The 26,871-nt window shown below is 42.4% G+C and overlaps 1 protein-coding gene across 12 annotated transcripts in view; it reads right to left on the reverse strand.

Moving 5' to 3' along the window:
- The window catches only part of LOC119657839 (potassium voltage-gated channel protein Shaw), a 354,266-nt gene that overhangs the window by 107,264 nt on the left and 220,131 nt on the right, over positions 1–26,871 (reverse strand). For all 12 annotated transcript variants that reach the window (XM_038064984.1, XM_038065040.1, XM_038064998.1 and 9 more), the window contains 2 exons: positions 11,836–12,031; positions 455–662 (listed from right to left, as the gene is read on the reverse strand). In XM_038064984.1, coding sequence (XP_037920912.1) covers positions 455–660 — 206 coding nt within the window. In that variant the 5' untranslated portion in view covers positions 661–662; positions 11,836–12,031. The remainder of the gene's footprint in view (positions 1–454; positions 663–11,835; positions 12,032–26,871) is intronic.

The raw sequence follows: 26,871 nt of genomic DNA on the forward strand, positions 1-26,871 counted from the left end.
ATAGTCGAAACGACTCCTGTTTCGTGAATGGAAAAAAGTGATAATTAAAACGAAACCGAACGCTACCCTTTTGTGTCCCTCTTCAGAGCCATTACTTTTGATATAGAGCAAAAAATTATCGGCCACTCAGAGCACATCAAAAGGATTTATCAGCATTTTAAATTGCAATTAATCCTTCTTTTTTGAACGCAAATTGATTGAAATAGGACCGCACCAGAAAATGATTGAAAATGGACAACGAACGGATCTAGACCGTAACAGATTCCTGACCGTAAATTTAATTGACCGGAACGGGGACCCAACTTTTCCAGCTCCCTTTTAATTGCAAACGTAATTAACTGTTGTAGTTCAATTAATTATCAATTTCACATTAAGTGAGTTTCGATATTGGCTCGGAGAGATGGTTTGAAAAGCGTTCGAATGCAATAGACCCTAGGAAGTTCGAAGTACTTACCGGTAATAGTTGAGCACTTGGGCGAACACGCCAGGATGTCTGTCGAAGAAGTATTCGTTCAGGATTGGATCGTAGTTCGCCAGAGCTTCGGTCAGTCTGGACAATCGGGTGGCGGGTATCTTCTTCAGGGTGGCCTTGTATGTTTCGTGGCGGATACCGCCCACGTTTAGAACCACACGGTTCTCTGAATCCATATTAAGATTCATGGCTAGAAAGAGAAGATAAAAGAGAAGATGGAAGATTAGAGTGCTTTTATTTTAATGGAACATTTTACTTAAGTTAAGTTTTTGTTAGACGACGTCGAACAGGCATTAATGAAGTACAAAAAGAATGAGGAACATCTTCCATTGAATCACTTCCTCAGTGATTTGTCGGATTTCTGACTAAAGGGCAACCGTGACAAAATAATGATTCGGTGACATCTGTAACAAATATGAATAAAGGAGATGTAAGAGCTCCTGATTTGGAACTTTATAAAAAGTATCGAACAATTATGAAACTTGAAAATGCCTCAAAGACAATAAGCCATCCTAGGCCAAAGCTAATTTTTAATGTTTCAAATTTTAGCAAGAGCTCCTCCATTTTGAATGCACCGTCCAAGTTATCTTAAAGCAGCACCAGTCTGTAATCCCAGCTTTTAGTTGAACAGAATCTGGATATTGTTCTCTCTGGAAGGCAAGCCTATGAACCCCAGGAAGGATAAATCCGCAGATATGAAGGGTTTAAACCTGATTTTCGAAGTGGACCGAAGTAGTCCGACGGTGCTTGGGGACAGTAATCATATGATGCCCACTTTTTATAAGAAAGATCGAAATTCAATCATATCAGGAAGTTAAAAATCTCCATTTCTGTTCACAGGGAGAAGAACGATGATATCCTTCGACTCATACACCATAGAGTAAATTACAAAATCCTCAGTAACTTCTCCGCATGCATCTTCGACGAGGATAGTGCGTAAATTGGCAGACCTTCATATGGGGCTTCGCGTTGACCAAGTGACTACAAGGCGCATTCTACCTGTTAGTTCCTTCTTCTAAACATTTAAAGAAACAAGCGGAAGAATGGTGGTGACGTGAAAGGTAATGATCCGATTTTAGTTTGTGATGTTAGTTTATAAATTCAGATGTGTACTGACCAGACACCGCGAAGACAAGCAGTAAAGTAAGTATGCTTTGCCTGAAACATTTTTCCCTGCTCGACCATCAAATGCGGCTGCTCTCGCAGAAATTAACAATGAAGGAACCGAGTCTTTGGCATATGCTTCTATCTGTTTTCTGTCATATAAAACAAAATATTAAGGTTGATCAAATCAACCTGCAACATGACAAAGCCTCTTCCTTTCTGCTGGCAATAAGGCTGAAAAAGCTGCAGAATTGCCGTTATATCTCTGGTACAAAGGCTTCTGTGTTGTGCAGATGGATCCTTGGCAGGACATTATAGGACATTCAGATTTAGGCCTCATGTAGTCAAGTGGATAAATGTTGCTATCATTTGCCCGGTGTTCGCTTATACATTTGCAGTATGGCGGGTTAAGTTAAACCGAATGAGTTTTCACTGTACTCACTCAAAGAACTCTATATACAATATGTTTAGTACCGGCGTGAAAAAATATTACTCACTCCAGTATGTATATACTCGGAGCACTGCAACGAGAGTAGACTAATTCATTTAGGTCTATGGGGAAACGACGGATTTGAGGGGTATAGAGAATTGGCAGAGATATTGCGGAAAACTGCATCTCCGGCAGCCAAATTACGTCGTGCAACTAGGGAGGAAATGCGGGTATTCTGGGGATTGACACTACAAATTTTGGCTCAAAGCGTGAATGTAGAAGAGAGCAAATCGGAAGCAAGTTACTTTCATTGGGCAGAAGCATAGATGACTTGTGTATGCTCATCAAGGAGAGGCGGAATATCCGTCAAAACATTCGGGCTCTGATGGGGAGCATTAACTTGTTCTATATTAGAGTATTGACGGAGAAAGCGTCCAAGCATCAAATGCCAAAGTCTATCGTTAAGCTTAGGTGAGGCTTTCTCAAAATACCTAAGATAGGTGAAGAAGCGGGGATATGAAGTGAGGATGGTATATGGTCCCAGCAAGTTGTCAAAAAGAAGCAGAGTCAGCCAGAATGTCCACGAAAGTTGGCAATTTCTTAATTGCGGCCCAAACACCAGCGAACGTGCAGGAATCAAAAAGTGTAAGTCTGGATAAAGAGAATCAGCAAAAGAGGAAAAACGAGGGAAAAGAGGATCCTTCTCACATTTTCTAAAAATTAACAAGAAAGGAAGGCTACTATCATTACATGCAAATTTAGTTGTGTAAAGCGTAAGGTGTCAATTCTTTTCAACCTCCTAAATTTCCTGTCTGACAAAATTTTCCTTGCTACTACATTAGGTTAACTCTTCAATTTGGCTAGGCTTTTATTGGCGCAATATTCAGTTTATTTCTCTATTATTTCAGTTACCAAATGTTTATGGAGATCGACTTTGCGGAGATTCTAGGTAGCACCGGAGATGCATCTCAGAATTTTAGATTGAGAGCGCTGCAGGCATGTGTAACTGGCATGGTTTTTATGGGACAAAAGGTTGAAAATTATTTCTTTGTAGATGACTCTATTTAGAGATTTTGGTATTGATATAGGTGCAGTTTTCAGCATAATTTCGTCGAAGTATAATATCCGGTTTCCTTTTTTTATGTTCATCAATATGTGGATGAGTTCGTCAATCAATTTGGCATTGTCGTTGATTATCCAAGGATGGTCTGAGGATAGCACGTGTACTATTGGTGACATTATATACTGATGTGGGACACCTTCGGAAAGTCCAAAGTCGATGTAATCTGGTGTTTCACTGATGCCATACACCCAGTAGGCAACCTGACCTGCTGACCTTGGGCTCTATTGGGTATGCTTTATACTAAAATCTTCCGCAGTGTTAATTTTTTTTCAAGGTTTCGTGATCTGAATGAACTATTCTCATGTGATGTTATGCCTTGAAAAGCAATAGATCCATCAAGTAGTAAGTTTCTTTGGCCGAATTTGCAGTGTTTCGATGGTTGTTGAATGAGCTTCTTAGTGGTCATTTTCAGTGAGTAGTGATTGAGTTCACGCTTAATGAAAATGGCTGAAATGTGAAATTGCTGTGAACACTAAACAGTTTATTTTTCCCATAAATTGAGTTTGATATAGTAGAAATATTTCCACGTCATTAATTTTTAAGAAAAGCGTAACTGCAGCTTTCCTTTGGTTTCTAATAGGCAATATTGAAGTTGAAGATTCATATCTTCAAAAGCAAGCAAGCCGGGAAGCCGAAAGCCGATGGTACCACTTATATATATTTCGTAGTGAATATACGATGAATATAACCAATATTCAATTCAATGTGGTATTAACATTTTATCTTGTTGGCAGTAGTACTTTGACGGGGAAGGGGCAGATCCGACCTACTCTAACTCTGTTAATAGTAGTAGGATTTCCACCACTTTCATTTGATGCCCCATATTCGATGAAAAAATGATACACTCTCCTTTTGCATGTGTGGAGACCCCTCCTTGAACTCAACGTAGACAGATGTTACTTACTGCATGGTTGCACAATTCCAACCTTCAGACCAAATTTCGTATCAATAGGAGTCACAGTTTCTGAGAAAATGGATGTGACAAACAGGCAGAGAAACAGACATTCAGACAGACCGGCAGATAGATGTACGGACAAACAGACGCTCTATGACGGAAGATCCATGGATAAGGGATTTCTAGTCTCTAATGACTCGGGGGCGACAGGGAGAGAAGATGTCATCAAGATATGGGAGGCGTTTGAGCAGCAAGTATATCCCGTTATAAATTCATAGATAAATAGATAAATTAATTATTTTAGTAGGAATAAATGTTTATTTTTTTTTCTAGTGAATAATGCCATCTAATGAGAGCAATAATAGTACGTTTTATTGGCGATAACTAATCATTGTTTGAAGAACCGCTTGCTACATAAAGCTCATTTTAAGCACCAGCATCATCTAATCCATGCTAATGAAAGCTCGTCATTTAAAAATATTCAAATCAATCCTTCTTTCTTTTTCTTCAGCCTTAATCCCGTACAGAAGAGGAGTCGGCTCTTCGTGATCGGCCTCGCCATTTGGCCCTATCAAATGCCTGATCCCATCCAGCGTATTAGGCCACCGTTGTTTCGGCTGGCCTTTTGGTCGTTTATCAATGTGAAATGATAATTGCTTCATATCTTGAATCGTGATTTGAGGATCTCTCAATTCCACCCATACCAAGCCTACAATCGAAAAAATTGGCAAAAGTGGTTTAGACAAGTCATTCCCCTGCCGGAGGAAATAGAAGAATAAAAGTCGGGAAACCAGAAGCTGGACACTTTAGGTACGATCGGTTTCAGGTGTGTGTTTCTTATATAAAGACATTTGAATGTGCATTTGCCCCATTAGTGCGTAGCATGTAATATATGAATATATTGTGAGAGTACCCACTTTCGGGTGATATTGACATTCATAGCCTTGAATTTGCAAAGAAGCGATAACTTTGACCTATTATAATTTTGTTAGCAATAGGGCGATTTCCACCAAACTTAACAAAATAGAAACAAAAATAATAGCACTGCGTGCGTTTTTGGATATCGAAGGGCCATTCGACAACACATCGCACACAGAGATATAAGATACCCTGAGCCGCAAGCAAGTAGGAAGCACCCTGGCTTTCTGGATGGGCAAAATGCTAGAGAGTAGGCAGATAGAAGTACAAATGCTATTGTCATGATCGGATCAATGCAGCCAAAACCACCATAGTACCATTTACTAGGAGACGTAATCTTGATCACCTGAGAGCCTTAAGGTTACATGACATGGAGGTAAAACGAGAAACACAGGTCAAATATTTAGGAATTACACTAGACCAAAAATTACTCTGGAAGGCGAATGTCGAAAACACTTGTCGGAAAGCCACGGGGACTTGTAGGTCCATAGTAGGAAAAAAAAGGGATTCCAGCCCGAAGATACTACCTTAGATGTATACTGTAATAAGGCCAACGATTACCTATGGGGCGGTAATCTGGGCGGAAAGAACTGAACTCAGCACACAAACGAAGGAGTTACACAAACTCCAAAGATTGGCTTGCGTGTGTATCAGTGAGAGAATGAGAACATGCTCAATGGCATCCCTGGAGGTTCGTCTGGAATTAACCCTTCTCCATCTGGACGCACAGATGCAGGCAAGAAGGACAATATTCAGGATAGCCGGGAGTGAGGCGGGGAGCTGCCTAAACCGAAGGAAGATTTATATTCTTTCTAGGCCGTATCCCGAATTTAGTTTAGTTTAGTTAACGGGGGGAGCCGCAGCTCCGAGCACTCAGGCCATTGTTAGGCCCATTGTACTATCGCCGTAAGTTGCCTATTCAATGGCTTCCCGCCTATGGTGTTCGCAGGCTTTGTCGAATCTTAGAGCATTCTCCAGAGGCAGAGATTGTGCAGATTTTTCATTGAAGAAAACCTTGCCAAGGTGTCTTCATCTGAGATCTGAGGATGCCGGGCAGTTGCATAAAAAATGCAGGGCCCTCTCCTCCTCCTCCTCACATTGGCTGCACACAGCTGAAACCACTACCCCAATCTTTTCCATATGGTAGTTTAAGGGGCAGTGTCTCGTGAAAAGCCCTACTAGGGTTTTCATGTCCCACTTCTTAAGAGACAACCAAAATGCCACTCTAGTGGCCCTAGGCTCCTTCACAAAGATTTTCGCTTGCCGGCAAGAGTCCAAATTTCTCCACTCGGTTGGGTGAATCCTTGCAATTTCACCCTTTAGAATACACTTGATAGTAGATGCTCGGATTCCAAGAGCTGGTTCTGGCCCCACCATTGTGGATCCAGACCCTCGGCGAGCCCCGGCACCCACATCAGGAATGTTTCGTTCAGTCAGCAGCACCTGATGACAACTCCATACCAACTGGCTTGATGTGCTGTTGCCATTTAGTGCTGATAATGCCGCGCGACTGTCGGAACAGATTCGAATGGTGCGACCCCTCCATTTCTGTCGCAGAAATTTTTCTGCTGCCAATGAAATGGCATATATCTCCGCCTGGAATATGGTCGTCATTTTTCCGAGGGGTCGGGCCCGTTCTATAATTGGATTCTCCGAGAACACCCCTGCGCCCGATCCATCTTCCATGATTGACCTGTCGGTGAAGATTATTAGGTCTGTCATCTGAAAAGACTCATAGCTACTTATCGACCATTCTTCTCTTTCGGTGATTACGTCAGTGTATGTCTTTTCAATGTCGAATCTGGAAACCATATGATCGATTGGCATCAGGGCTACCGGATGCTTTTCAAGGAATTTCCAGATAGACGCATGACCGTTTGATTGGCCGCCTTTCCACGCCTCAATGGTATCGAGCCTATATGCGTCGTTGGCCGCTTTCCGTTTCACCTCCAAGTGAATGGGGGGTAAATTTAGGATAACTTCAAGTGCCGTAGTCGGCGTAGTACTCATTGCTCCAGAAATACTTAGGCAAGTCTCTTTGCTTCCTGCTGTTAGCAAAGTTCAGTCTTGGCCACCACGATGCATGCATACATCAAAATGGGTTTTATTATAAATGTATACATCCAGTATATCCGTTTAGGTGAAAGTCCCCAGGTCTTACCTATCGCATTCCTACAGCACCAGCGCAATCTGCAGAATTTCTGATATTGTTCCTTGATATGATGCTTCCACCTTAACTTGGAGTCGACATGTACTCCTAAGTACTTGACTATTTGTACCAGCTGGATTTCCGCCCCTGCTAAGGTGGGTAGCGTATAGCTGCCCCACCTGACGTTCCTAGTGCACATAACTAGTCCAGTCTTCGTAACGTTCACCGTGAGTCCGTTGCGGAGGCACCAGCTGTGGATTACATGCACAGTTGCATTCAAGCGGTCACATACTGTGACCGCAAACTTGCCGGTAATTATTACGGCTAGGTCGTCCGCAAATGCTTCCGCGAAGACTTTTTTGTCCTCCTGGAGCCACAGCAGGGTATCCATTGTGGACAGCCCCTGAGACATCCTGCTTCAATAGACTTCTGGCCGACCGATATGTGGATTTTTCTCCACTCTAGCATGTGCGGGATCCAACTGATCAGCAGCGGTTCGATTCCATGCTGTCTTGCCGCATCACAAATTGCCGCGAAGGAGGCATAATTGAAAGCACTTTCGATGTCCATGAATGCGCCTAAGACGTATTCTTTTTCGGACATCGCCTTTTCAATTTTTGCCGTAAGTTCATGGAGTGCTGTCTCCGTGGATTTGCCTTTCTGGTAGGCGTGTTGCCTATGGTGAAGTGGCCACTTAGGAATGTGTGTATCCCTTATGAACCGATCTACTAGTCTTTCTAGTCCTTTTAGCAGAGAGGACGTTAGGCCGATCGGTCGAAAGCTTTTTGCGTCTGTGTAGTTGGGCTTTCCTGCCTTTACATCCCGCCATTTAATTGGTATATAAGCCTATGCTAGGCATGCATGATATATATTCCGAATGTGTAGACCCAGGGCATCCATTGCTTCTATTACTAGCGCAGGGACGATGCCATCTGGACCTGGAGACTTGTATCTATGGAACGAGCTAAATGCCTATTTCACACGCTCCAGTGATACTACTTTGCATGCTAGATTCCAACCTGGAAATCGGTTCCTACTAGATACACCAGTAGTCTCGATGCTCTTGCATTGATGTTCGAACTTCCCCAGCATATGTGGTGAGCGTTGACATCGCATCGTGCTATTACCCCCATGCCTCTACTTTTGGCATATTGGATAGCTCTGATGAATGTTCCCCTGGGAACGTCTTCTGCGTCGTAGGGGAAATATACAGAGCACCATAGTGTCTCTTTATCTCCCTGTTGACTTTTTATGGTTGGCTTAGCCGATGTGGTGTGGCCATCACATAGGTCGTTAACCAGGTTAGCCTGGAAGTCTTTAGAAACTACCATGCAGGTGCGGGGTCGATCGCTTCCATTGGCATACAATAGGTCAGCCTGTTGGAAGTTCAGGCCCCGACTGCCCCGCCAACAACACACGGTTCTTGTATGAGGTATATAAATGTCTTGCAGCTATTGATCCGACGACTGATAAGTGCAGTCGCCGCTTTACAATTCTGCAAATTTACTTGGGAAATGTTGCACCTCATCTACGTTTCAGATGTAGATGCCGGGGGCTACATGTCCCCTTCAATGGTTTTAGGAGCCGACACTTATAACGTGACAGTCCCCAGCCCATAGTAGAGCCGGCAGCCCGATTTTTCCCGAACCGTTTTAACATCGGGTTCGGGAACGCCGATTGTGAGAAAAGTTCCCGGCCTATCGGCTCTCTCTCCTGTTTTGCTGCCTAGCAGCAACCAGGTGGAAGTGTTAATGTTGTTCTGTACAGCAGGTTGTTCCAGAACCCCAGCACCATTTCGCTCTTCTTCTGGAAGCCAGAGAAAGCACTTTTTGATCGATGGAATCTCAGAGACCCTTTTCAAGGTTAGTCGCGCACCCTCCCACACATCGTTAAGGGAGGAGCAGTACTACCTGAGCCACTCGTTTGTGTCTTCGTCGGAAAAATTCAGCCGTAACATTTTACGGTATACACCTACCGACTCAAAGCAAAGCTTAATGCCTTGCGCAGACGCCGTCCTTACAGCTAGGAGGAGTTTCCTTCTAAGCTGCTCGCACTGCTCAGTATCGTAGCCGGATGGATTAGAGTCGTCATTCAGGATCCATCTATCGGCTTCGATAGCCTTGACTGCACATGAAGGCCTAGCCGTTGCCGGCCGAGTCCTCTTTGCTGCCTTTTGTGTCGAAGAGTTAGGATCGTCCGAGGACCGCTTCCGCTTCGGTTTCCCCTTAGCCGCAGGTGCCCCAAACGCTCCTTTCCCCTTAACCTTGGCACAGCTCTTGGGTTGTGCATTGCCCGGAGGCGGTTTGCCCGAAGGCGGTTTGCCCGAAGGCGGTTTACTCGAAGGCTGTTTGCTCGAAGGCGGTTTGCCCGAAGGCAGCTTGTTGTCCGTGGACAGGTGCTTACCCATGGGCAAGACTTTAGCCTCAGCAGGTGGCGACGATTGGAGCCTGGGGTCAGGAGTACTGACAGAAGGGGCCTGCTTCGACTCGTCCGTTAAGGACTAGGTCCCAACTGGATTGGTTCCCACTTGAATAAGTGGGGAATCTGAGTCTACACGTAGGTTCTCCATCGATGAGCTCAGGGTTGTCCCTTCACTCGGGGTTTGATCTTCACGATCGAAGTTTAACTGTGTTTGCTTAATAGGTTTATCTTTTTTTCATGGTTGGCTGCTATGCCCTCAATTTTTCCGGGGAAGGTAAGTCGATCTCGGCAGAGCTCCTTTTTGCCGAGACAAGGCTAGTTGAAACTGGGGGTCGCCTGGTACCCAGAGTTCACCGTTTACGGCCACATCTTAACCCCTGTGACCACGGTGGCACGGTAGTCAAACCTTGGGTTGGGGTTTTGATTACCGCTTGGCTTCAGGTGTCACCTCCCGTTTCCTGGAGGATCTCCCTTACTGAGCTCCCTCACCACGACAAGGTAGGTAATCGTCGAGGGAGCGTATCCCGAATTACTGATACCAAGGACTAACATGACAACGTGGTTTTACTTTGAGAAGAAGTTTGAAACACGTTGGAGTAACAAGGCAAACTGGGAGAAAGTGGTTGTGTCATACGGTTTAAACCAGCAACTGACTACTTGGCGCGTTGACGGATCAGAGGTAGCGGGTGCCGGTGTCATTGGTCCAAGGAAAATGTACTTGGAGGAAATGGGTGGGTATACAAGCATATTCCAGGCGAAAGTATGCGCCATAAACCGATGTGCCCCCCTTAATCTCCAAAAGAGCTACAGGGACAGAACGTTGCTATTCTCACCAACAGCCAAGGAGCGCTCAAGGCACTTAGGTCCAACCAGGTGAAATCTAACCTGGTATGGGAATTCCTTGTTAGACTGAATATACTCGGCTCGTCCTGGGCTCCAAGCCATGTTAGGTTGGAATGCAATGAGGCGGCGGTGAAACTAGCCAATAAGGGAGCAGGAACTCTTTTACAGGGGCCAGAACCCTTCTGTGGAAGCGGTTTCATGACGTGAAGAGGAACGGTTGAGGGAACCATACTGGGCGGGCCAAGAATGGAGTAGTCCAGGATGCTTACTGGGGGATCCGAACCGATGCGCACAAAGGATTGCTTAAACCTCACCAAAAAGAACCTCCGAATCATAGTGGGGATTCTCACTGGTCACTGTCGGCTAAACTATCACCTAGGGAAGCTACGGATATCTACGGACACCACCTGCAGGCTCTGTGCGGAGTGTGATGAAACCTGTATACACGTTCTGGGACAGTATCCGGCACTTGTGCAAAGTAGGTCGAGGCATCTGGGAGAACAGTTAATACCAGATGTAAGGTTGAAAGATCTGGAAGTAGGGAATATACTAAAATTCCTAACGGTTAAAGACTTCCTTGAGATACTATGATTAATAGGTACACTATAACCAGCAAAAGAGGCACAATAGTTGTTTAAGAACGCGGTGCGACCTTCCCTTAACAGAATAATTATAATACAGAGAAAGAAAAAAAATTCTGTAGAATAGCCGCCCTTTCACTATTTACGTGTCAAGTTTCCACTTTGCGATCATCATCATAATCGCCGTTGGTTGGAAGAAAGTGTGATGTAACGAAACCTCCTTTGCAATTGAAGGTGAGGGAGAGGAACCGCAAGGAATAGGACCAGAATGGGTCTTCCGACTTCCCCTCCACAGAGCATCCCTTTCTACCATGTTACCAGTTGATTGGTTTTGAATCGCATACGGTTCAGCAGAAGCCACTACTTTTCAGGTGATGCAGGTACGATTTCCGCTGAAATTATCTCACTCACTCAAAACAATAATTAGAAATTGCTAGAAAGCTCTTTCTTTCGGGGTATATTTTGACCTTTGTAGAAATAAGGATAACCTGGAATATGTCAACCAAAATGAAAGTGAACAAATTTTTCTATTAAACTAGGGGCCGCTGAATCATAATTTGCGGGGTCCGGTTCATGGGCCGAAATCGGCTCCCAAGTTTTCGGTGCGGGAATCACCTCTTCTGGGTGAAATGCACGTCAGTTATAATTTCCGAATTATTATAACATTTTAATGCCGGCAACTTACTATTGCCGGGTGGCAATGAAAGTCTTGTTGTATTTGCTAGTAAATTACCAATTTCAACTGTTTCTGTGCTTACAAACAACTATAATAATATAAACGTAAAGCAAAATAGATATTTTTTCTGAAATTATTTCGAATTTCTAATCATGGCGGCACGTAAAACAGTGAGAAATGGGAATACAAACTACATATAAAATTTTTAGGCAGATGCAGTTACCTGTAGTTTAGTTTTCTATGTCATTCAGATGCCACCACACACGAGAATTTTCCGAAAGGCTCGTAAGTAATGTGTACCGTGAGCTTTTGTCCACGACATTCGAGAAGGGGTGGTTGCATTGCTCTTCCGAAAGTTCGCTGCGAGTCCTCCTCTCCACTGATATTCACGCTTTCCATGAACGAAGACATTCAAAGACCTGGAATTTGCAAAAGCCAAAAATTATTACTACAGAATTTTTTTCATTTAATCCCAAGCAAATATTCGGTATTAAAGTGGGTTCAAAAAACATGAAGTGGTGCATGCTTCTGAATAATTTGCCGAGTTAATTTCACTGGAGAGAATTTTCCCGACTGGATTATTTCATAAACGTCATCTGGTTCTTCACATGTGCATTTACGTTTAAAATAAGCACGTTTAAATAAACTTCGTGGGAAGTTCCCGCTCCATACTTAGAATAGTCTAAACGCCACAGGCGAAGCAAACTTTCTTCCCCGTTAAAATTGGATTGTGGTAATGCCTCTCGCTAGACCGACTGCAAACATTCTTTGTAAGCCAAGAATTCTCTCCACCTCTAATCCGTGAAAGCAAAACATTTCTTTTTCTTCCGAGAGTTCGTCTATCATGTTTCCAGAAAAATTCCGAATCAACAAGTCAATAAGATGCCAGAAATTCACTCGCTGTACATAAGTGGCTTGCGAAGTTCAAAGGCAGAGCAAAGAAAGTAGGGCTCTCGCCAGTTTTCTCCGCGAGCTCTCAATGTGGCGAATGATTTACGAGGTTTGTGTATTCAGTCTAGTGAAAAATTCACTTGAACCCTTTCTGTATCGTCTACCTTTGAGACGACCGTGGTGTTTCAGATAGTAACGGCAAATATGTCCTTAGGGATAAATAAAGTGGAAACTGAAGGATTTGCTTTTTCGGGTAGGGGATGCAGATATTCACTGCTATACAATATTGACAATACGTCATGATGGAAAATCGTTTCAGTTTCTTGATATCCAATATTGTGAATAAATTGTTAAGTCAACATTTGTGCACACTGCAAACTTCGCAGGTGGTCGAGGAGTGGATCGAGATGCAATCCAACATTAAAACAAAATATTACAGTAGACATGAGCCTATTAACCTTTCCAGAAGTAATCAAGGAATTAAGCTGATTACAGGTTGCTCTTTCATCGTATGCCAATCAAGTGAAATAATGTGAGTAACTTAAACCGAACAATAACTATATATATTATAAATTGTGTTAAGAAATCAACCCAAATTGAATCGGATGATTAAAAAGTACCGTGAATTTATAAAAACACAAACACGGTTTACTTTTAAAGTAAATTTACTTTGTCCCCTTCAAAATAACATGCATCTGAAACAACACACGTATGCGAGTGTTTCACCCCCGCCGGTAGGCCGTCAAAGGGGTGGCTTTTAGCTTTTTTGTAACATTCTGTTTTTAAGGTTTTGTGTAAAACAAGCTGATTTTAATGGTTTACTGTTTGCCTGTTCGTCCGTCTGTCATACGTTTTTTTCTCGAAAACGGTTATAGAGATATACACCTAATTTGGTGGAAAGGTAACTGTGAATGCTCATCCGCAGTGTAAATGTATTTTTCAATAAATATAGTCATGTGGTGCATCAAATGAGAGGTCTCGGTTAGTACTTTCTGAAGCCAGTTTTAATTTTGACATTTATTGGAAAGGGAGTGCGGGGATCATTTCTTTCACGGACCCATTCTCTGAAACTATCCGAACAAAAAATCTGAAAATAATCAGGAGGCAGGCACTATCTGGTGCCTAGGCTCCGTAATACCCTCCATACCGCTATCTGTTCAAATAAAGTTAATAATATATTACTATAATTTTAGTATTTGACTACAAAACCCCTCTTAGTTAATCCTAGAATCACAAAATTGCACTAATCTAGGCTATAATATGGAGCATGATCTTACCAAGTTTGGTGGAAATCGCACTTTACTAACAAAATTATAATTGGTCAAAGTTGGATGACAATATCACGTGAAAATGGATATTCTCATATAATATATGAATATATTACGTCCTAAGTTTTAATGAGATACACAAAACCTTTCATACCTGAAGCGTCTAACTTCGGTTTTCCGACTTGTTCAATATAACTCTTGATGTGTGATATCAAGTATAAAGTCCTTTGTTGTTTTAACTTGGAGATATCTGCAGATATGATAGGTATTCGATACATTATTTTCGAATATTTTCTGCGTTAGTAATTTTAACTTTTGTCGCATGGCCTATTCAAAGGATATTTTTACTCAAACAACATATTTATTCATAAATTATGGGCTCTAAATTTTAAAATGTACTTCACCACCTTGGCAGCTAATTTAATTTATGTTTATAACTATGGATGCACCTAGGGTGCATTTTGCTGAAGGAATGTCAGAAGTATAACATCCACTAGCTACTGCTTGGTGGCCTAAAATGCCTGGACAGCCTCTGGGAACCACACAATCAGACTCTGGAGTCTTTGGTGTTCGGCCCAGACAAAAAAGCGTTAAGGATCCAGTGAGGGTTGAGCAAGAAACGGCGATAGAAGCCTAACATGCCCAAGAAACTTCTCAGATCCTTAACGGTTTTTGGAAGCAGGAATCTTGAAATCGCTTGCACCTTGTATTCCTTCAAAGGTAATCACGTGGCCGAGGGATCGTACCTGCGATTGTAGGAATTTGCACTTTTTACCATTAAGTATTAGACCGGCATGAAGGGGACGTTGGATAATGCACTGGAGGTGCTCTACATGCTCGGTTTCAGAGGAGAACGCGACCAGAACTCATCCAAATGTACGAAACAGAAGTGGAGATTTCGTAACACAGAGTGGATGAATCTTTGGAAGGTTTGCGCAGCGTTGCACAGTCCAAAAATCATCGTACTGAACCCGAAGAGTTCGAAAAGTGTGCATATCGCCGTTTTTGGAATATCGTAGGGAGCTATAGGAACCTGATTATATGCCTTGACTAAGTCCGTTGTCGGCAAAACAAGGCTGTTTGCGATAGAGTGTGGGTGAGTGGAATGGCGTTCTGGATTAGAATCGTCTGCACACTTAGACGTGAAATGGCAAAGACCAATAAATGCCGGAAGGTCTGCCAAATCTCTCCGCCCAACGGCGACTTCTGCGGTGGTAACCGACGCACCTTAGAGAAAAATGGGAAGCGAGTAGTGTTGATATTTGTGCTAAACATCGTGATGATACGGTATTTTTGAAGAAGTGTGCGTGCGATGGCATTATCTTCAAAAACGATGGAAAGAGTGCTGGGTAAGCAGGACGGGATATCCTCAATATATACATACAAGGTGCGGCAGCATAACTTCCTTTTTTAAAATGCGCGCCACTCAGTTAGTTGATGTCATAGCGGAGCGCTAGTGGTCTCGTTCAAGAGGCGATACTGTAAAGTTTTGTCCCGACAAGGTTCAGTCGCCATCATGCGTTGTAATAGTAAGGAGCGTGCCTTTGCCGTTGAAGTTTACTTTTCAAGCGGATGTTCGGTTATTGCTACACAGCGTGCATTTCGGAATCGCTTTAATTTAGCCCCTTGGCTTCCGTCCCAGACCGCAAATTAATTGTTAGATGGGTCACTACATTCAGACAAACTGCAAGTGCGACAAAAGGAAGAACTTGAGTCCCTCGGCCCGTTAGATCACCTGAGAACATTGAAGCAGTGAGAGCGTCAATGTTGCGATCGCCACGGCGTTCAGCGCGCAAACACGCATCTGCCCTTGGACTATCCGATCGTTCTGTGAGAAGAATTCTTCGTGATGATCTTCATTTTCATTCCTATAAGATGGCGATAGTGCAGGAACTTTCAGAACGTGACTTCAATTCTAGGATGAACGCGTGTGAGCTTCTTCATGATGTCATTCCCGAGGGTGCTATTGTTTTTTTTAGCGATGAAGCCCATTTTCATTTGTGTGGGTCGGTTAACAAACAAAACATGCGCTACTGGGCTGACACCAAACCTCGAGAATTGTATCAAAAGCCTTTGCATTTACCCAAAGTTACAGTGTGGTGTGCAATTTCCTCAGCTGGAATTATTGGTCCCTGGTTTTTTGAGGAAAATGAGGTTACAGTGACAGTGAATTCGGACCGGTATGTAAAGATGCTACAGAATTTTTTTTCCCCACGGTTAGAAAATTTGGATTTGAGGGACACTTGGTTCCAACAAGACGGTGCAACAGCACACACTTCAAGAGCATCGATGGCTGTTTTGAGGGAACACTTTCCAGAGCGCCTTATCTCAATTAGAGGCGGCACACTCTCCCAATCTGTCCCCTTGTGATTTTTTTCTATGGGGTTTTTTGAAATCCCGTGTTTATGTGAACCGTCCAAGACCCCTGCAAGATTTGAAGACCAACATCCAAGAAGAAATTGCCAACATAACACCTGGTATGCTAACAAGAGTCATGACAAACGCCAGAAATCGGTTTACGCAATGTATGGAGAATGGGGGACGTCACCTAACAGATTTGATCTTCAAAACAATGTAAATAAAAACTTTAGACATGTACCTGCATTATAAAAAATAAATAAAAATTTTCCGATGCATACAATAGTTTTTATTGAGTTTTGAAAAAAGGAAGCTATGCTGCCGCACCCTATATATAGCAATCCATAGTGGCACAGGAAATCCGCGCCTAAGATGGGTATACTGATATCTGCGATAATGAGGAGCAGAGAGGAGAAAAGCCTAGTCGAAGCCCAAAAATCAAGTCTATCTGCATGTAGCCATACGTGCGGATTGACGAAGAATTTGCTGCAGCGAGTTTCAATGATTGCGTCATTAAATTATGATGCCGGGATACGGGAAAAATCGAAACATTTGCACCTGTATCGACTAGGTAGTTGCGCCGATTCAAGTAGTCGTAGATTGTGAGGCGTGTATTTCGCGTAGCAATCGCCAAAACTCCCAGCGAGTTTGGTTTTTTGGTAAGGAATTGGAGAGGCTGAAACATTTCTTAGTGTTTTTCAGTGAACCTCCGATGGTAACAGCATGTCTCGGTAGTACTCGGAATTCACACATGCCAAGATGGCCAGTGTGCTCTCGGGAAGCTTCTGCAGCCACAAAAGCTGGTAGAAGGTTGGTGCCGACTTTGTCACCACCCAGTTGCTTCATTTAACGCAGCAGTTGGCTTGGCGCACGGGCAGATTTAATTGCTAGTGCAATGAGTAGTCTCCGAGAACGTCGAAGACGAGCTCGACTGCATTCTCGTTCATCCCGACCAGCGAGTGATTGAAAAGAACAGCATCCATCGTGACGTCGGCCAAAGCGAATTGAGTTCCTAACTAGAGGAACCATGCTGCCGGGCTACTAGGCCAAAACGGCGATACCCGTACGGCCACGGTAGTTACCGAGGGACTTGCCACAAGGGACAACTCACAAAAGAAAAAACAAGCATGAATGAGTACAGAAACGAGCAGAAAGAAAGAGCGGAGAAGAGAATGGCTCTGCGGCGTGTTTTTCCTAAATAGAAAGAGGCAGCGCCGACTCTTGCGGCCTGACAACTTTACAATTACAATAATTTATTAAACGACTTATAATTATACTTAAATTAATTCTTGATTCAAAAAATTTTCCGTTCAATGTTGGCTGGTCCACGAAAACCGTGACGATGTGGACGTTACTGATGGCTGCTACTGTTGTGGCTTTCTTGCTGGAGTTGCGGGAGCTTCTTCGAAATGTAGCTATTTTCCAATGTGCGCTCAATTCTTAGAACAATAACGGGTTCATGCCACCCATTTCTGATTGTTCTTTCACAAAGAAATCAAAGTACTGATAGATGATAGTGATGGCTAACAGTATACTAGTTCCTGGGCGATAGCTCCTCAGAAATCAGCTAATACGGATAGCCCACTGAAACACAAACTTCCAAAGGTAACTGCTGTTGGGACGTATCTATTCAATTCGTGGATCATTGAATTTTCACGATGTTCTCGCATGACCATGTGTTGTTCTTTGAGTTGTTTAGGAACATCCTTCACTGAGCTACCTTCTGTTTGATTTTCTGATATTTCGATCTGTCACTGAATCTCAATTAAAATTTGCAAGTAAGTGGCGAATGTCAATGTCTCGAATTGAGATGGTGTCAAACGATTTTGGGAACGTGGTCCACCGTTGTTCCGCTCTTTTTCACCCACGAGGTCGACCAGTTATGTAGTGGAGATTGGAGTGGCCGAAAACGAAATGAAATTGTGTGAATACAATCAAATGTATAGACAACTCATTACACGTTTACGAATTATATTATTCTGCCTTGATGGGGGGTTATCCATTTGTTATTTGATTATTATATTAAAACATAATTTATTATTATCACTTATAATATATCTTCCTTAATTAAAATTAGTGGTAAATTCTCAGAAAGGAATGCCTCTCTCTTCTGGCTTTAAAAATGATTTTTTACGCTGTTAAAAATTGTTTTCCGATGTCGTGGCCACCACGATGCACACCTATGTCCGTCCGAAACGTAAGCTGCTCGCCACAACGTGACCACCGAGTTGGAGGTCCCGCAACTGAAGGCGACGGACAAATGCAATCACCACAAAGCATAGAAGAAACAGTCCATGCAATTCATTTGCTTAAAAACCATTCGTCGCAGGAGCCGATGGAATTACAACCGAACTGGTTAAATATGGAAGCGAGAAACTACACCAATTCAACTGATGCTCAAGGTGTGGGATAGCGAATCCATGCCTGACGACTTGCAAAAAGGCATTATCTGTTTCATACATAAAAAGGGGGATATCACACATAGTACAACCGATAACAGCTATGACGATGAAATCCGCACCTGGTTGGAGGCTATTTCATTCCTTCTTCAGTGATAGTTTGGGGGTTGTAGTGAACAGAAGTCTTGGACCCCCAAAACATATCAAAATTTTCTCCTATCAAATTTTCGTGAAAAAAAAAACTGATTTCTTACATGGCCAAATTTTTGCATAGATATCCAGCAAAGACCCACAAATACGGGACAAATATTGCTTGAAGGCTAGGTGGAAGATATAATCCGTTTACTGTCTATCTGTCTGTGCGTCCATCGGTCTGTCTGTCCGTCTGTCCATCTGCCTGTCACACGCATTTTTCTCGGAGGAGGTTGTAGCGATTAACATCAAATTTTGTGAAAAGGTGGGAACTAAGAACGCTCACGCATACAGTGAGTTACATAATTCTACGACAAATTTAAGGGGAGGGGCATTCTCAGAAACTGCCAAACCAAAAATCAAGAGGCTGCTACTATACGCTGCCTTGGCCCCAAATTACGGTTTTCTTTCTGTTTCGTTTCACTCTTGATCCTCTTTCTTTATAATAGTATATATATTACACTTTTTGATCTTTTTTGCGAAAATGAACTCAACAAATTTAAAGAAATTTTGCTACGGTGTTGTCTTTGAATCAATTTGGTAGGGCATCAAAACATCTACTGAAATCGGACTAAAAAAAGTAATAGATATAAAGAACAAAAGTAGCCTCTCGGCGTGGGGAACTCCAGCTCCACTTCTCTCATCGACCCGATGTTTTCTTCGGCTGAAGGACAAACAATCAAAATGACCAATGGCGTTACATAGTTATTTGGGAGCACCTGAGAGACCGAGACTCTGCTGAACGAGACTAAGGGTAAAGAAGAAGAAGGAGGCAAAGTTTATCCAGAACGAGAGAGCTTTTTAATAAAGCTGATTCACTGACATCTTCGTTTACCCTTTTAGGAGTGGCTGCACATGAATTCCCATTCACAGAAGAAGGCGATAAACTCTTTGTATAGTAATTTCTACAATTACAAAAATTGAAACTTGGTACTGAAGTTAACTAGTTAACCAGTCGTCAAAAAAAGTTTTTCAGAAACCTCCCAAATAGGCCTATTAAAGTAGGAATTATGGGTAATTTTTTGATAGATATACCAATGTATACTTTATATGGCTCGAATATGAAAACATGAAAATGGCACGTTCAATTCTGTGTCATTCTTCTATGTTAAAACTTTATCTGCTTTCTGAAAAGTTCTGCGGCCGACAAACAATAACTGGCACCAATGTCCATTATTTGCTTAAATGTCATTTATTCTCCGCTCATTAGCAATGAAGAAATCACTTTCACATATTATGGATATTGAGCCCTAGAAATTACAGGGGCTGGATCCTTAGCGGTTATCTCTCAGACATTTCAAGTTTTCCTTTGCCTTGTATCCTTTCCGATTATAATTTATTGTCCTTATTAAAAATTTTATGGCCTTATATTGATAACCAACGATTTAAGATTTCCAATAAATGGATATATATAATAAAAGGACGTGGAAAGTGAGTGGAATGGTTCTTGATAACCCGTTTTCAGCTATCAAATCTTTTCTATGCTCTTTCAATTCGCAGAGCAAATACAATAAATCTCTTTAACTTCCCTTGAATTGCTTGGAACTACATGGGTGAGTGAGGCCCTGCAGTAGACGACTAGAGTACGCCATTGTCAAAGAGTATAATAAATTGGATCATTATCCATTAGAAATCAATTTATTATTCTACGTGCCTCACACTCCGTGCATTTTATTTTTTTGCTCTGCTTTACATTTTGACCGGGCACTTTATTCACACTGAAATTAACTTTCTTTGGACAGGATAAGCTGACAAGTGCAATTAGTAGTTCAATTCCTGTTATTGCGAGACAGCGACTCATCCATTTTCAACCTGATTTCGACCTATGGTATGTTACCCGTCTTTATGCGTATGCTTCACTGGGATGCAGCAACAGAAATCAGGACTTAAGATAGACAGAGCTGAAGATATCAATAATTGCTAATGAGTTTGCTGTCATTTTTGGCTTCTGGTTACATGTTTTTACTTTTACCTGCTTTGCATTTCAGAAGTAGTTGAAAAACAGAAGCACTGGCTTTTCTTAAGATGGGATCATCCATTCATTGACAGACATTGGCTGCCATATTAGTCTGCCGTTAGGTTAATATTTTCGCTTATAAAGATCCAGGTATAATAATAATTTTGGAACAAAACAGCGAACCAATGGCAGAGTGTTGTGTGTGTAATGATGAGGAAGTGGCTTATGATTAACAGAATATCCTCTCTATCCCAGCGTTGTGAGTTAGTAACAACGACATATGAATAGTCAATGATTGCAGAAGTCCGGATTAGGAGAGGCGCAAGCTTGTTTGCGAAATATATATTTATTTGTTTATTTATTTATTGCAACGAACAAAACACAGGAAAGCCAATTTCCAATTACGTATCGTTCTCAGGAGCAAGTAAGTAGCTTATTGTACGTTTAAAACGAAACGAAAAGACAGAGCGAAAGGAACCAAGCTGTGAGAAGTTGTAGCACCGTTATAATTCTGCAATCGGGAATAGCAAGTAGCTATCGAACTACGCGAAGGGAACTTTAACAAGTCAGGAAACCGGAAGCTGGACCCTTCAGCTACCAAAGGTTTTTGTATATTTCTTAGTGCGTAGCACGTAATATATGCAAATATTTTGTGAGAATATCCACTTTCTGATGATATTAACATTCATAGTCTTGAATTAGCAAAGAAGCGACAACTTTGACGTATTATAACTTTGTTAGTAATAGTGCGATTTCCACTAAACTTGGTGAAATCATGCTCTATATTATACCCTATATTGTTGCGAAATTTTGTGGTGCAAGTATGAACTTAAGGGGGGTTTTGCAGCGAATTAGTGAAAATTATAGTAATATACTGTTATTAACTTTAATTGTACAGACATCAGTATGGAGGGTATTTTGAAGCCTAGACACCATATAGTGGCAGCCTCCTGATTTTTTTCAGATTTTTCGGTTGAGTAGTTTCTGAGAATGGCCACCTTAAAGGAATGATGACTTTCAACCAACCGCACTACCCACCTTTCCAACAAATGTCAAAACTAACCGGCTTCGAAAAGTGCTAACCGAGGCGTTTAATTTGATACCCCACATGACTATATTTGATGACAAAAGATTTACACCCCCATTTTGCATGCATGGGGACCCCCACCCTTAAATTCGTAAAAAGTAAAAGGATATAACTCACTGTATACGTGAGCGTTCACAGTTCTCACCTTTCCACCAAATTTGGTGTGAATCTCGAATCCGAGAAAAATGCATATGACGGACAGATAGCAGACAGACAGTAAACCGAGAAAAATGCGTATGACGGACAGATAGGCAGACAGACGGACAGACAGACAGACAGACAAGCAGGCAGATAGTAAACCGATTTTAATAGAAATGTTGGCAATACATGTGGTACGGCAGATAATGCGGAAATAATATTCTAGGAAACATAGCCGGCAATTACAGAGTTTGGTAAAGGTACACATTACAAGTAAGGAGCTGCGTTGTTGCAAGTAAGGGGTATTGAGAGCGCGAGATAGTCAACACGGCGATAGCTCCTTTTAAACTAGATAGAATACCGGAACCTGGACGCTTCAGGTATGAAAGCTTTTGTGTATTTCTTATATATTTGAGTGGACATCTAGCTCGCAATTTTTATTCACTTTGTACGTTAGATTATTCATCCCCTGTGAAGGCCGTTTTTTCGGCTTTCTTTAGAAATTTATTGTGAAGAACTGGATAAAGATACAAACACCAATTTTTCACCATATATTTACTAATATCTTGAGTGTGCATAGTATTTTTTTTAGCCCGCTCGCATAGTTCGTTATTGAAATAGAGAGCAATTTATAGGCCCATCTTAAAAAAAGTTGTTTTCCTGCTGCCACGCTAGAGGGCGCTGTGATCATCTTCAAGAAAAAAGTAAACGGCATTTTAACGTGCAGACTTAACCACAGTCCACATCGACATAAATCTGGCATGTGAATTATCACGTGTTTAACACTATAATTTCCGAACGACTTCGAATATCAAAAAATCACTTTGCCCATATCATGCTCGGTGCTGCGGTATCATGCTCTACATGATACCCTATATTGCTGCGCGGTTACTCATGGAGAAACACCGTGAGAAGCATCGCCCTCTTTACATTGCCTTTCTGGATCTAGAGAAAGCGTTTGACCGTGTACCACACGAACTCATCTGGTATACTTTACGACAACACTTCGTGCCAGAAGAACTCGTGCGCTGGGTTCAATTGCTCTACCACGATCCGAAAAGTAAAGTTCGAAGTATGGCGGGTGTATCAAAACCGCTTCGTGTCTCTGTTGGAGTTCATCAAGGAAGTGCCCTCTCACCACTCCTCTTTGTCCTTGTTATGGACACCGTCACACGGGATATCCAACGTCCAGCGCCCTACACACTGCTTTATGCAGATGATGTTTTCCTAGCATCTGATAGCAAAAACGATCTCGAGCAACTTGTTCAAAAATGGAATGATCGCCTCATGCAACACGGTCTCAGATTGAATTTAAACAAAACTGAATTTTTGACGACCGATCCCCATGAAACAGGCACAATCACTGTCACTGCCCAGATCTGAGCGATTTAAATACCTCGGGTCAACGCTATCAGCCAATGGAGAGCTGCGTTATGAAATTGCTTCACGCATTAACGCAACCTGGATGAAGTGGCGTTCCACAACTGGTGTCCTTTGTGATCGACGTATCAACGAACGTCTCAAATCTAAAATTTACCGCAATGTTGTCCGTCCAGTCGCTCTCTATGGTTCTGAGTGTTGGCCGACCATAAAAGACAATGAACGGCGTCTCGCGGTAATGGAGACGAAGATGCTACGTTGGACTAGTGGCGTCACACGTTTAGATCACATCCGAAATGAGGATATCCGCGATCGTTATGGGGTTGCACCGATCGTGGAAAAGTTGCGAGAGAGGCGTCTTCGATGGTATGGTCACGCAATTCGTGCAAACGAGAATTCACTTGCAAAGATTGGTCTGAACATCAAAGTCGATGGTAAACGACCAAAGGGCAGACCTAAACAACGGTGGCTTGATACGCTGGATGGGGATTTGAAAGCCTCGAGATTGCACCCAGATCACGCATTCGATAGAGCCAAATGGCGAAGCCGATCACGACGAGCCGACCCCGCTTGTGAACGGGACAAATGCTGAAGAAAAAGAAGAAAGAAGATTGCTGCAGAATTCTAAGATTCTAGGATAAATTTGAGGCGGGTTTCTACTTAATTTACAAAAAATATAATAAATATGAAAATAAAATAAATAAATATAAAATATGATTCACTTTATTTAAGCAGATATCGGCTTGGAAAGTATTTTGAGTCCTAGGTATTGTTCAGGAGTAGTTTCCTGAATTCTCAATTAAGTAATTTCTGAGAATGGTACCCTCACAAAAGTGATACGTTTCCAGTCCGCACACACCAACAACTAGCGCCATGACTAATATCGGCTTCCCAAGTGCTACTCGAGGCTATTGAGACTATTTATTTGTTATTCCCTGAAAAAAAAGATGTTGTACCTCCTTCTGTATGTATAAGGCTCGCCCACTTAAACTTAAGGTAAAATGATGTTATTCACTGCTTGCGTGCGCGTTCACAGTTCCAACCTGCTCAATGAATAGTAGAAAAAGAAGACGAGACAGACCCTGTTTGAGATGGAGCGATGGCGTAGGTCAGGGCGCCAGATATCTTCTGGGGATATCGAATTAGTAGACGTCGACGCAAAACCGGGGTGTCTGGAATTTCGTATTAAGGCAGGCCTCGACCGCATACCGGTTGTTGGGGCACTGATGATGAGATGCAATAGGTGTCCGGATGGCTCAAGTGGTTAGTGCCCTGGGCTGTCATAGCAGAAAATCGCGGTTCAAATCTCACTGATAGCACTGTAATTTTTTATCGCGACTAGAGGTCGGATACCAGTGGACTCATCTGCGAATGAGTACCTGAGTCAAATCAGGGTAATAGATAGGGTAACAAACTTCAAAGCTGGTGCACCTCCAAATGTGGCAATTTTCAAAGAAGTCAATAGCAATGAGATCTAGCGGCTGATTTTGCCACAAGCCCGATGAAGCACCGATCGTAGCATACGCTTCTAACCGTTTTCTATTATAAGAATGACCATGTTTAAATGAAAAATGTAAAAGTTGATCAAATCAATGTACAGCTTGCCAAAGTCTCTTCCTTTCGATTGGCAGCAAACCGGGTAAAGTTGCAAAAACCAATAAGTAGTAAAAGTTGTGGTATCGGGTTTGTTACGGGCGCTAGGATCTTCTACGATGAAAGACCTACCTAATCGTTAGAAGAAATAATACCTAGATAATTCTGTTCCAAGAACCTACGGTCATCTTACAATACGAGGTTAATGATAAGGAGAAAAACGCGATAGTTGCTTCTGTATATTGACCCTATGATTTTGTGTATCCTCTGCCGACGCAGGGATTTCAAGATCTGATCTTAATTAAATGTGATGTGAATGCTCGGTCCATTTGTTGGTGGTAGCAAATGTAATCCTAGAGGAGAGAAAGCTGGTTCCACCGTTAAGAACGCGGGGTATAGATCCATATACGTACGGCCTATAGAAATAATTGATCTAATAACCTGGGCTCCAAAAATATTTAAGCTGATTCTCATAGTCAGACCACCGTTACATAAAATTTTGTCTGAATATTGGGGGCGAACAAATTGTAATACAAGGACGGAATCCTTGGAAACCGGATTCAGCAAAGTTCAATAAAATTTTTGGAGATAAAGTACAGCTCCCTAGGTGACTAAAACTTCTAAGATAAAACCTCAATTGGAAATTTTGTCTCATTGTCTGAAACGCTTGCCTGCAGAACCTGGAAAACTAAGGAAATTAACCTGACGTACAGAACTGGGGGAAGAATGTTGGCAGTTTCCGTAAACCTTTCAATACGAAAGCATTCCAAGAGGAAATGGAACACTGCGAGAACAGTGGTTCCCGATGAAAAAGTGAGAGCCATTGTATCTTTTAAGCACTTCGAAGCACTTGGCGTGGATGTTGTCTACCCAGCGATGCTAAAGGGGGGATATAATTTTCTAGCACGAAGGCTACGTACCCATCGATACCCACAGAAAATTTAGGTTACGGGAAAGATCACAATTCAAACCCAAACAACTCTGTACAGATCGGCTAAACATCATGTTCGCTTAAATAACTGGAGGGAGCTGCTGCTCATCAACTAAACGAAAACCAAGATGCTTATTATTATTCTATTAAGGGAAGTTGCACAACGTCCATGAAGATCTATTTTGCCCCCCTTATATAGATTATAGTGTACCTATTTACTAGCATGTCAAGCAAGCCTATAATATATTCCCTATTGGTGCGTTTGGGTTCGAATCCCCCAATAGGCACCCTGGACTGCTCCATTCCTGGTAGGTTTGCTAAGTATAGTTCACTCAGCCGTTCCTCTTCAATTTTTAATGTCATAGTCATGATACTCATAGTCCATAGTCCATCATAGTCCGATTCCACCGAAAGTTTCTGGCCCGTGTAGAGGCCTTTCTGCCTCTCACTGCCGCCAAACCAAACATGGCGTGGAACCCAGAGTATCCAGACCTTATTGTGCGAGCTGAGGGTATTTAAGGGCATTTCCATACAAATTGAGAGTTCACCTGGTTGGAATACGTATCGTGATCGCCGCTCGGCTGCCAGTCGGAATAGCAATGCTCTGCCCCTCGTAGTTCCTTTGGAGATGGAAGAAAGCACATCAGTTTATTTCCGCCTGGAATATGTTAGTGTGGTTACCCATTGATTGTAAGTGCATTTCCCTTGGAAAAATGATCCTACCACCCGCTCCCTCTGCTGTGAGCAATCCGTCATTGTACCAAGTAATCAATTGCTGGTTTAAGCCGAATGTCACAGCCACGCTCTCCCAGTTTGCCATGTTACTCCAACGTGTTTCAAACTGCTTATCAACGCGAAACCTGGTTGTCATGGTCTCCCTTGGTATCAATATAGCCTAGAAAGCCTGGACAGAAAATTAATCTTCCTTCTATTTAACCAGCTCTCGGCTCACTAATACTCCTGGCCATCCTGAAGATTACCATTTTCCTGTATGTGCAGATAGAGAAGGGTTAATCCTTGAAGAATCTCCAGGCATGTTATTGAGCACGTTCTCATTGCCCCACT

The sequence above is a fragment of the Hermetia illucens genome, chromosome 1, assembly GCF_905115235.1.
Source record: "Hermetia illucens chromosome 1, iHerIll2.2.curated.20191125, whole genome shotgun sequence".
In the NCBI taxonomy this organism is placed as follows: Eukaryota; Metazoa; Arthropoda; class Insecta; order Diptera; family Stratiomyidae; genus Hermetia; species Hermetia illucens.